At 37.3% G+C, this 13054-nt stretch overlaps 1 protein-coding gene across 1 annotated transcript in view; it reads right to left on the bottom strand.

Annotated features, from left to right (window-relative positions):
- Positions 1 to 990: 990 nt before the first annotated feature.
- Positions 991 to 13054, bottom strand: part of ENPEP (glutamyl aminopeptidase) — a 99162-nt gene continuing 87098 nt past the window's right edge. Inside the window, exons 19-20 of the mRNA XM_019635984.1 lie at positions 2859 to 2937; positions 991 to 1803 (exon numbers count right to left, since the gene is read on the bottom strand). Of these exons, the coding sequence (XP_019491529.1) occupies positions 1651 to 1803; positions 2859 to 2937 (232 nt within the window). The 3' untranslated portion in view covers positions 991 to 1650. The remainder of the gene's footprint in view (positions 1804 to 2858; positions 2938 to 13054) is intronic.

Raw genomic sequence — 13054 nt, 5'->3', positions numbered from 1 at the left:
TGAGCTGTTGTTCAGCATCTTAGCTGTGGAGGGCAGTGTCACTGGCCCTCATATGTGGGATCCGAACCGGGGCTCTCTGGCATCCCAAGCGAGTTCTTAACCATCGCGCCACTCGGCCGGCCCTCTTCTGAAGTAATTTCAAATAACATTTTAAAGTTTTGGTCTGGGGAATTTCTTCTTTTTTATCATTTTATTTCTTCCCAGTCTACATTTGAATTTGTCAGTTTAGCTATGTGGATTGAGAAATGATAACTAAGAGAGAGCAATAAGAAAATTTACAAAGTTTGAGAGAACTTGATTAGGGTACATTATTATGTAAATAAAATTAAAGCTAAGATTTTTATTGTTTTTATGTGCTTCAGTTATCATCAAGCCAATCTTAAATTGTCTTATACTTCTGAAGGTTCAAATAAATTTAGATTTTCTAGATATAGCAGATTAAAACAGTAATTTACTGTCTTTTCTGCTTACTGGACTTAAATTGTGGTTCTACTAGGTATCAAGTACCATATTAAACATAACTGATGTCTTTAATCAAGTCACGAACATAAATTTGATCCATGCTATTCTGTATGGATTAAGGTAGGGTTTTATACATAAAAGTTACTATAAGAAGATATATCCTCAGATATGCAGAGTCATGCTGGAGACATCCATGTGTTTCCTCATTTTCACACTTAGATTGCTAGGTTCGTTTGAAGCTAAATTCTAATTCCATTTAGTTCTATAGAATAATCAGCCTTCACTTTTTCTTAACCATTTTCCAATTATTTAACCTTTTCCCTCTAAATTCCATGGAGGAGAGTTAAGCACTATCTTCCCTCTAATTTCATAGACTATTTGAGGAGCTTTGCAGGGAATGGAACAAGTTGACAGAGTACCAAGCACAAAAAAGGTAGGGTTTGAATCATATTTGCATCATGATAATTTATTTGGGGAACATTGTAGTCATTATTATTCAAGAGTAAAGTGACACTGAAAAACAATATATATTTTTTCAAGGTAATCATTCAGATTTATTTTAAAAAGGAGAGGAGAGTTCTTTTGTTGATTTTATAAAAGCAATGGCAACAGTCAGCCATTTTGGGGGGCTAATTCATACAATCCTTGAGTAAAATTTAAGCCCAGTTACTTTGGTAGGATTTAAAGGAATAAGACATATGTGAATAAAATGATATTAGATCTGTGTAATTCTGAATAGTAAAATAAAGATTAAAATGGTAATATTGGTCCCTCAAGTACTGCTATCTAAACATTAAAAATCAATCAAGAGAAAAGATTAGTGGTGTTTCTTTGGTACTAAAAATGTAAAGCTAAGACCAAATTGTTCTATTTTCACAGATTTAACATACAAAGAATGGTATTTAAAGACATAAAAATGGCTATTAAATTCTCTTCAGTTTGTGAAGAATCTCCTATGAAGAAGAAACACTTAGAAGAAATCCCTGAGTACATTAACTACTCTATTAGTATCTTCCTTCATAAACAAAGACAAACAATTTTAGAGCTTTGTAAGACATAAAACATAATGCTTAGCAAAAGCAGTGTCTATGTATAAGATTCCCTCCACAGTGCTTATGAATTAGGCCACCAGATGACTAATAGCAGAAACAATAGATTTACAAAATTAAAATGTGATATTTGAACGCATTAACTATTTCTAGGTAAATTAACAAACCATTCTCTTATACTCTCTCTATTTTGCTTTAGCCACTCAATATTGTTTTTCACTGTTTCCAGAACCTGCTCCCTAGGTTTTTCTCCTGCTCCAGCTTCTGGATATTTTTTGAAAAAGCTCTCTATCTGTAAAAGAAAGGGAAATAAGAGAGTCATATTAAGCCCAATTATTCTTCAAGAATTTCATTTACAAAACTGGATTTGTTTCCTTCTTATCTGGAAATTTAGTATCACTACTCAACATTGAGATGCATCTCTTGATGCATCATTTGGATTGAACATAGTTCTCAGATTAGCCATTAGCACCCATGGCTTTTGGCAACGTGTCAAGCCAAAAGGGGCTCTGACACATTGGGGAAAGTGGGCAGCAGAGTATAATAACATCTGGCATGCCCATTCCTGCTTATGCTAGTTTCTCTATTTTCTGTGCATTCCTCAGGGTGGTCTTTGGAAAATCTGGTCTGTGGAATGATGGCTTTGTTTAGCCTTTCACTCCTAGGGTCTGAAGCATTTTAATATACTTTCAGTTTACACATTAAGGACTCAAAAAACCCCCCCCCCCACAAAACACAAAAAACTGTTAAACTTGGTTCTGTCCTCCCACTTGCCTCCAAATCTCTCCCCAAAACTCAACCATAGTATTATTTGCTATTTACAAAAATAAGAATTATTTTGTTTCTTAACACAGAGAGCAATGTTAGCATTCCAATTTCTAATTACACAAATAATGAAAATGCATACAGTGTGTCCAACATTAATATACATTCCCCCCCCCGGCCCCCGCTCCCCTCAGGAACTGAGATATTTGAAACCTAAAAGATTTGGGTTTAGTTTTGAAATTCCAAAACTATGAATTCTGAAAGGAATGCTATCTTGACCAACTTATTCCAAGGTAACATTTACCAGGAAAGGGGAGATATACTGTTCATGCGTTGGTGGTAACCTGCATGGCTTCATGCAGACTTCTAAGCTCTGGAGGCCTTGCATGTCTCAGATTTTAAACTTTGTTTCTTATTTGAGTTTTTTTCAGTTTAGGAAAAAAACAGTTATACATTTAATTAGATACCATAATTTCTTTCTCCTTGTCTTCTGTAATTGAAATAGAGAAAATACTTTTTCTCTTTTAGAAAAGTTAATTTTTTTTTCTTCTAAGACAAGTTTAGAGGTTTTTATCTTCATACCTGCCAGAGCTGTAGTTCAGTGTTGAATGGCTCTGCTATCGTGACAATCCGACCAAGGTTTCTGTCATTGAGTGTGTATCTGAAGAGAAATTTTAGGGAGTAAAAGGGAATATAAGTACACAGAACTTTAAATCTTTTCTCTAGATGCAGACATTTCCTTTTAATTTTGGAGTTTTTTTTAAAGGTAATTTTCAAAGTAAGTGAAACATTTAATTCTATTCAGGAGAAATTCTTAGTAAACACTGCACTTCATTTTTTAGATAGATTCACACCACTTTCCCAGATGTGGTAGACTGCTTGTTGTATTCCCCAAATCAGTTCTCCTTTTATCTTCACACATGAAAATCCAGCTAGAGACTACATTCTCAGCCTCCTTCATAGCTACGTCTAGACAGGTGACCCAATTCTTATCAATGCAACATGAGCTGAAGTGTTCAATTTCTTCCACCTTCTTGCTTAAGGAAATTGCTTGCCTTAGGCTTCTTGTTTTTGTCTTCCTTTTCTCCCAGCTTCAACCACACAGATAGGATAAGCTTTTAGGCTTCAAGCTACAAAACCACCTAACAACTTGGGATGCTCACTTCAGGAGACTAACCGGAGTGAGAAATAATTAATGTCTTTCCAGCTACTGCATTTCTATGTTTCTGTTATAACAGAAAAGCTCTATCGCCTTTATGATAATACTCTATGCACCTTTCTGCAGATATGGAAATTTGAATACAGGCTATTTATTTTGCTTTCAAAAAGCTTTATTAGCTACTTGCATATTTGGGTTATGATCTATATCAGCCTGGCTAAGCAAAGACAGTTGAAGCTAAGTGCAAAGATAGACTATCATCTCTATTTCTGTTCCTTTTCCATTTCCTCTCTTGAAGAGCAAGAATCAGAACTTTCCTTGCAGACCGTAATACCAGTGACAGCAAAAGCAGAAACCATAAAGGTAAAAACTGATAAACTTTGTTGTATATACATTTTTAAAAGTTTTATACTAAAAATATCATAAAATTAAAAGTCAAAATGTATTACTTTGTTGTAAAAGGAACCAATATTTTCACTATATAAAGAACCCTGCAAATTAGCAAGAGGGAGAAATATGCAAACATGATATTAGCAAAATAATGAATCAGTAGTTTACAGAAGAAATATAAAGAGAAAATATACCAGTGGGAAGAAAGTGAAAAGTTCTGATAAGTAACCATGATCTTCAGTGTACTAGGTCCAATGCTCACTCTTATCACAGACACCACTGAATTTAAATCCTCCATGCCGTTCATCCTTTATGTCTTAGAAGTCTAAGGCAAATAATTTCCCTTTACTTCATGTCATTATCCAAAATTTAAGACACTGAGGCATCTATTCTCAACATTGTCCCTATAATGTGTGTACCTCCTTGCCTCTTTGACTTAGCCTCCTGGATCTCCCCAATCTCTTGAACCCTTAAACCTAGTTCTCTGCAACTATCCCTTTACAGGGAATACCACTTTTCATTTGGGGAATGTTTATATTCCCACATCTTTGGTAGCACCAAGTCAGGAATGGAATAAGTGTGCCATGTTCCCCATTGCTGCTTCCAGACGATTATTCCTCCACTCTCTTTAAAAACCTATGTTCCTTCAGGTTATTCCTCCTCACGTTATTTATGATACACTTTGGCGCTTGACTCCTGATCTTTCCCTCTACTCCAAGCCATTCCATCATGCTGGGTGATTTCAAGGTCCACATGGATGATCAATATAACATCTTAGCTCCTTAGTTTTTTGTCCTCATTCCCAGTGATATTTTCCTCACTCTATTCAGCCACCAAGTCCAGTGGTCATACCTTGTGATCATCCATAAGTACTCTTCCTCTAAAATTATTTGATTATGCACCCTCATGACCTAATTTACCTTTCAGTTTCAACTATGACCATTCTTTGTCGCTGTTTGGATTTCTGGCCCATTGACCATTCCTACCCCAACTTTCTCCTGGATCAGCAACTCTTCCTTTTCTTTCACTTATTTCCTTCTATAGTTTAAATTCCACAGTCTACTTAGGCATTTTTGCCTAAGCCCTAAACTCCCTTATATTTTAATAGTTTGTGTTTACCAAAACTCCAGCTTTGGATGAAATCAACAGCCATTTTCTCTTTGTTTGCCAAGTCTGTCAAGGGAAGCCCCCAACTTTCCCTATAATGTGTCACTACAAATTCACAGATATCAATCTTAAATAAGCTCTCCACCTTGACAATCTTCCTACATTACCTTGGCAAACTCATTTTCTTCCTCTTTGAATTGCCTTTTTCAAATGTTTTCACTCTCTTCCAATCTCCAAACATCCCTTTTTCCTTCCTTCCCAAAAAGATGACCTTGCATTCTACTTGACAGAGAAAATGCATAGTAACTCCTGTATCATTTAGCATACAAATATAGCTATTTTCATTCTATCACCTGTGTTGTGGTTCCTATTTTAACCCACTTTCTTAAAAACTTTATTTAAAAATATTTTTTTCTGTATTTCACATTAAATTTCTCATTCTTCACTGGATCTTTCTTATCAGCTTTTAAATATATTAAACATGTTGAAATTATCTTCTATATTATTAAAAAAACATTGCTTTGATATAGCATTTCTATTAATTTCCTTTCTCTCACCTCCCCATTCATAGTCATATGTTACAAGATATTTCTCTGTTATTCTTGTCTGCATCTCCACCACTGACTCATTTATTGACTTATTTTAATTTTTTGCTCCACTGAAAAACATTTTTTGGAGTTACAATAATTTTTATGCCCATAAATCTAATGAGCATTTTTAAGTCTTCACTTTACTCAAACCTTAATTAGCATTTGACAAGGGGCTGTAACCTCCTAGAAACAATCTTCACTTTAAAATCTCAAAAGAGACTCAAGAGCATCATATATAGCAAACTGAATCATCATTCTCCTTCTTCAAATCTTATCTTTTCTAGAAATCTTAGCATTATCCCTGACACCTCACTTTCATCTCCCATTTCTAATCTACCAACCAATTCTAAATGTTGTTCTTATGTCTTTATCTTCACCATTATATCCATAGTTCAATCTACCACTATCTTTTGCCAGGACTACTGCAATATCTCTCTAACTGCCTTTTCCAAATTCACTGTGGCCCCCATGTAGGTCTATGCTTTACCTCAGCACCACAGCTTTCTTTTTGAAGAAAAATCGATCATTTCATTTTCTGACTTAAAACTCTTTAGTGACTTATTACTCTTTCCATAAAAGCCCAAATGTTAACATGACCATGCAAAACTTGGCCCTTAAAATTTCCTCTTATCTTATAGTAAGCATTCAGCCAAGAATGCTACCCCACCTGTTTGCCTAATTAACTCCTGCCCTTTCTTCAGAATTCAGCTCAACCATCACTTCCTTAGGGAAGCCCTTAACCTCCAACTTTTCTTAACTTGGTCAGTTTCTCCTTTTCACTATTTCAGTGTACCCTGAACCTCTTCTATTTGTAACTATTACAGTTTTAAGCATACACGTACTTGTATGATTCTTTACTTAATATTGGTCTCCATCACTAGACTCTAAAATCCATGAAGACAGGGAACCAAATTTGTTTCTTCTTATCATTGCACCTTCAATGGCAAACACAATCCCTAGCATATAGTAGATGCTCCATAAGACTTACTAGATAAAAGAATTATAATTTAAAATAATATATCAGATTTCACATATTCATTTAGCAAGAATATTTTAAAATGACAGCACTGAGTATTGGCAAGAATTAGAAAAATAGGTAAAGTTATTAGTAAGTTTTTTTCTGGGTGACAATTATGCAACTTTCATCAAAAACCCGAAAAATGAATACATCTTTTAACACAACAGTATTACTTCCAATACTATTTGTATCCTGAGCAATTTGTCAAGGACATTCAAAAAGAACAGATTCAGTTTCAAAGATGACCATCAATATATTATTTATATAGTGAAAAGTTTGGAACAATTCTATTATCTAACAGATGGAGACTGGATAAATAAACTAAGATGTATCTACCTATTGAAATACAATTGACCATCAAAAATAATATGGAAGAAGCATACTTAAAGACATTAAGGAGGGGGGCAAAGTGGTGGAGTAGATAAATGATGTGCTTTCATCCTCCCATGGTCATGTTAAAATTAAAACTAAATTGTAGAACAATCAACCTGGAGTTTCATCTGAAGAGTAGCTGAACAAAAGTCCTATAACTAAGGATATAAAGAAGTAGCCACGTTGAGACTGGTAGGAGGGGTGGTGGTGATGCGAAACAGCTGGCCCCACACCTGCATGTGGCAGTTGAGAATTGGGAGGGATATCTTGGTCGCAGAGGTCCCCTCTCCCAGGAGAGAGGGACCCCAGTCCCACACTAGGCTCCACTACCCAGAATACTAGTGCTAGGAAGTGGAGCCCCACAAAATCTGGTTGAGAAAAACAGTGGGGGTTCCACTAGTCTGGGTGAGACAGAAAGCTGCTGGAAACCCAGACGTCCTCTTAAACGGCCCATGCACAGACTCACTTGCTCACAGGCATTCACCCTGGGCTCCAGAAGAGGGACGGTGACCCAGGAGGTACCAGAAACATACAGGGAGAGACTGAATTATGTGGCTTCAGGGTGAGGACAGGAGGGACAGTTGCCATTTTCATTGTGTAGAACCCTCCTCCTATGTAGTCAGCAGGTGGGTGCCATATTTCTGATGATGAGCCCTCCCCTCACAAGGCCAAATCTGAATCTGCACTGGCCTGGTGATTCCCTGGGACCCTGCCCCACCCAGCTTGCACACCACCTGGAGCACTTTCCCTGACCAGCAGCCAGACCCACCCTGCACACCCCAGGAAGCTCTTTCAGCAACAAGCATCTGGCCTCAACGTGCATGCCACTGGAGGAACTTGCGCATCCAGCAGCTGGCCGCAGCCCATGCTACAGTCTTTCTTGGACAACTCTTGGGGTTGGCAGACCCCAGGCAGGCAACAGCTGGCCTCAGTGTTCTCTGAGCCTTTTGCCAAGTAGTTCCAGGCTCAGTACTAGTGCCAAACCAGAATCTATATTAATCTGGTGAACACCAGTTCCACCCTGGGTACTTCCTGAAACCCTGCCTCATCAAACTCATATACCCCATGCGGCTCTATCAGTGAGCCTTATGGGCAGCTGGCAGGTGACAACAGGCCTCAGGGTGTCCTGGGCTTTATGATGAACTACTGCAGGCCCAGTGTTGGTGGCAGCCATCCTCAGTTTGTAGCGTGGCCTCTCCATTGCATCTCCAGGTCCAGCACAATCAGCAACCAACTGCAGATTGCTATAACTCCTACCAGGTAGTCTTGAGCCAGTCACAGGCAGTGGCTGACCTAGGGCTAAACTGAAACCCCTCCCCAAAGACCCTAGAACTGACATACCCAGAGACTGGCTTCAGAACAACAGAGCACAACCCAATTAGCCACACAAGTGGCGAACCCAAAGGGTGATATCAGCAGCTTCCAGAGCCCTCTGGAGCGAGTCCCAATCCTCACAGCCAGTTAGCCTGGGTGTCAATCCCACCCATCAGTGTGCTAACAGCAATCAAAGAGCAACTGCAACAGGAGGGCACACACAACCCACACAAAGGACACCCCTGGAGAACCCAGCACTGGTAATCAGAGAGATGGCCCCACTGGGCCCCACAGGGCACCAACTACATAAGGCCACCTGGCCAAGATTGGGAGATGTAGCAGATCAACCTAATACATATAAACAAACAGAGAGAGGTAGCCAAAATGAAGAAACAAAGAAATGTGTCCCAAATGAAAGAACAGGAAAAAACTCCAGAAAAAGAATTAAAATGGAGGCAAGCAATTTACCACATACAGAGTTCAAAACACTGGTTCTAAGGATTCTCAATGAACTTGGTGAGAACTTTAACAAAGAGATAGCAAGCATGGAAAGGATATAAAGGACATAAAAGAGAGCCAGTGAGAAATGAAGAATACAATAACTGAAATGAAGAATGCACTGGAATGATTCACCAGCAGATTAGATGAGGCAGATAATTGAATCAGCAATTTGGAAGACAATATAGGAAAAAACACCCAAACAGAAAAGCAGAAAGAAAAAAGAATTTTTAAAAAGAGGATAATTTAAGGGACCTCTGGGAGAACAACAAGTGTAACAACATTGACATCATAGGGGTACAAGAAGGAGAAGAGAGAAAGCAAGGGTTTGAGAAACTATTTGAAGAAATAATGACTGAAAACTTTCTTAACATGGAGAAAGAAATGAACACACAAGCCTAGGAAGTGCAGAGATCCCAAACAAGATAAACTCAAACAGGCCCACACTAAGACACATTACAATTAAAATGGCAAAGTTTAAAGACAAACAGAGAATCCTAAAAGCAGCAAGAGAAAGACAACTAGTTACTTAGAAGGGGGCTCCCATAAGATTTTGACAGCTGATTTCTCAACAGAAACTTTGCAGGCAAGAAGGGATGGGCACAAAATATTCAATGTGATGAAAAGTGAAGACTTACAACCAAAGGTACTCTACCCAGCAAGGCTATCATTTAAAAATGAAGGAGAGATAAAGAGCTTCCCAGAGAAGAAAAAGCTAAGGGAATTTACTACCACCAAACTAGTATTACAAGTAATGTTAAAGGAATTTCTTTAAGAATAAGAGTGAGGGAGAACATAAATATAAATAATAAAATGGCAATAACTTTGTATCTATCAATGATTACTTAAATGTAAATGGATTAAATGCTCCAATCAAAAAACATAGGGTAATTGAATGGATAAGAAAACAAGACCCCTGCATATGCTGTCTACAAGAGACCCATCTCAGATAGAAAGACACACATAGACTGAAAGTACAGGGATGGAAAAAGATATTTCATGAAAATGGAAACGAGAAAAGAACAGGAGTAGTAATACTTAGATTGGACAAAATAAACTTTAAAATGAAGACTATAATAGGAGACAAAGAAGGACATTGCATAATGATAAAGGGATCAATCCAACATGAGGACATAACCCTAGTAAACATCTATGCACCCAACATAGGAGCACCTAAATATATAAAGCAAATATTGACAGACTTGAAGGCAGACGCTGATAGTAACACAATCATAGTAGGGGACTTCTACACCCCACTGACACCCATGGACAGAAAATCAACAAGGAAACAGCAGCGTTAAATGACACAGTAGACCACATGGATTTCATTCATATTTTTAGAGCATTTCATCCCAAAGCATCAGAATATACCTTCTTTTCAAGTGCACATGGAACATTTTCCAAGATAGACCACATGTAGGGCCAGCAAACAAGTCTCAATAAAGTTAAGAAGATTGAAATCATATCAAGTGTCATCTCTGACCACAATAGTATGAAACTAGAAATTACAAGAAAAAAACTGAAAAATACACAAACACATGAAAGCTAAATAACATGCTACTAAATAATAAGTGGCTTAACAATGAAATCAAGGAAGAAATCAAAAGATACCTTGAAACGAAGGAAGACAAACATCACAATGACCCCAAATCTGTGGAACACAATGAAAGCAGTCCTATGAGGAAAATTCATAGCAATACAAATCTACTTCAAGAAGCAAGAAAAATCTCAAACAATCTAATCTTACACTTAAAGGAATTAGAAAAAGAAGAGCAAACAAAGCCCAAAGTGAGTAGAAGGAAGGAAATAATAAAGATCAGAGTGGATATGAATGAAATAGTCTAAAAAAATATACAAAAGATCAATGAAACCAAGGGCTTGTTCTTTGAAAAGATAAACAAAATTGATAAATCCTTAATCAGACTCATCAAGAGAAAAAGAGAGGACCCAAATAAATAAAATCAGGATAAAATAGCAGAAATGACAACTGAAACCACAGAAATACAAGCGATTATAAGAAAATACTATGAGCAATTATATGCCAACAAACTGGACAATCTGGAAAAAATGGATAAATTGCTGGAAACATAACAATCTTCCAAGACTGAATCAAGTAGGAAAAGGAAATCTGAGCCGACTGACTATTACAAACAAAATCAAATCAGTAATCAAAAAACACCCAACAACCAAAAGTCTTGGAATGAATGGCTTCACAGGTGAGTTTTACCAACCGTTCAAAGAAGAATTAACACCTATCCTTCTCAAACTATTCCAAAAATTTCAAGTGGAGGTAAATCTCCCAAGCTTATTTTATGAGGCCACAATTATCCTTATTCCAAAACCAGACAACAACATTACAAAAAAAGAAAAAAGAAAATTTTAGGTCAATATCCCTGATGAACATAGATGCAAAAGTCCTGAACAAAATATTAGCAAATCTAATTCAACAATACATTAGAAAGGTCATACACCATGAACAAGAGGGATTTATTCCTGAGATGCAAATTTGGCTCAATATCTTCAAATTGATTAACATGATACACCACATAAACTAAATGAAAGATAGAAATCACATTATCATATCAATAAATGCAGAAAAAGTGTTTGACAAAATCTAGCATCCACTTATGATAAAAACTCTCAGCAAAGTGGGAATGAAGGGAGCATACCTCTATATAAAGGCCATATATGACAAACCCAGAGCTAACATCATACTCAATGGGGAAATGCTAAAAGCATTCTCTTTAAGATCAGGAACAAGACAAGGATGTTCACTTTCACCACTTTACTCAACATAGTATTAGAAATCCTAGCCACAGCAATCAGAAAAGAAGAAGAAATAAAAGGCATCCAAATTGGAAAGAAGTGAAACTGTTATTATTTGGAGATGACAATATTACATACAGAGAATCCTAAAAATTCCATTAAAAAACTATTAGAACTAATAAATTCAGTAAAGTAACAGGATAGAAAATTAATATTTAGAAATAGGTTGCCTTCTTATATACCAACAACAGCTATCAGAAAGAGTAATTAAGAAAACAATGCGGGCCGGCCGAGTGGCGCGTTGGTTAAGCACTGGCTTGGGACGCCAGAGGGCCCCGGTTCGGATCCCAAATATGAGGGCCAGTGACACTGCCCTCTACAGCTAAGATGCTGAACAACAGCTCAACCTGGAGCTGGGCTGCCGTGAGTCGCTGGCAATGGTGTAGGCTGCAGCTCCTGCTGCAGTGGGTTGCCATGGGCTACCGTGTGTAACCAGCAGCCAGCGTGAGCGACCAGCAGCCGCAGTGAGCGGCCATCCAGAAGCTGGCGACTGATCTGCCTTGCCCGGGAAGAGCGCAATGATGGTGCCAGCTTGGGTCAGTGAAGCAACATCCTCCACAACTAGACTGAAGAACAAAAAAGGACAGCAACTTGTCTATTTCCCTTCCCCCAATTCCCCAGCACTGTTCCCATCCTCCCAATTCCCCAATAAAAATCTTTAAAAAAAAAGAAAAGAAAACAATGCCATTTACAATTGCATTAAAAAAATACCTAGGAATGAATTTAATCAAGGAGGTAAAAGACTGGTACTCAGAACATTATAAGACACCAAAGAAAGAAATTGAAAAAGATACAAATAAATGGAAGCATATACCATGCTCATGGATAAAAGGAATTAACATTGTTAAAATATCCATACTACCCAAAACAATCTATAGATTCATTGTAATCCCTATCAAATTACCAATAGTATTTTTCCTAGAAGTAGAACACATAATCTTAAAATTTATGTGGAACCACAAAAGACTCCGAATAGCCATAGCAATCTTGAGAAAGAACAAAACTGGAGGTATCATGCTACCTGATATCAAACTATACTACAAAGCTATGATAATCAAAACAGCATGGTACTAGCATAAAAACAGACACATAAATCAATAGAACTGAATAGAGAGCCCAGAATTCAACCCATACCAACATGGTCATTTACTCTAATGACAAAGGAGGCAAGCCTATACAGTGTGGTAAAGACAGTCTCTTCAATAAATAGTGCTGGTAAAACTGGACAGATACATGCAAAAAATGAAACTGGACCACCTTCTTAGGCCATATACAAGAATAAACTCAAAATAGATTATAGGCTTAAATGGAAGACCCGAAACCATAAAACTCCTAGAAGAAAATATAGGAAGTAAACTCGCAAACATCACCCTTAGTAATATTTTTACTAATAGATCTCCTTGGGCAAGGGAAACAAACAAAAATAAACAAAGGGCCTATATCAAACTAAAAGGTTCTTGCACAGCAAAGGAAACCATCAACAAAATGAAAAGATAGCCTACTG

Source organism: Hipposideros armiger, unplaced genomic scaffold (assembly GCF_001890085.2).
Source record: "Hipposideros armiger isolate ML-2016 unplaced genomic scaffold, ASM189008v1 scaffold_26, whole genome shotgun sequence".
Classification (NCBI taxonomy): Eukaryota; Metazoa; Chordata; class Mammalia; order Chiroptera; family Hipposideridae; genus Hipposideros; species Hipposideros armiger.
This window is presented reverse-complemented; position numbering and strand designations above follow the sequence as displayed.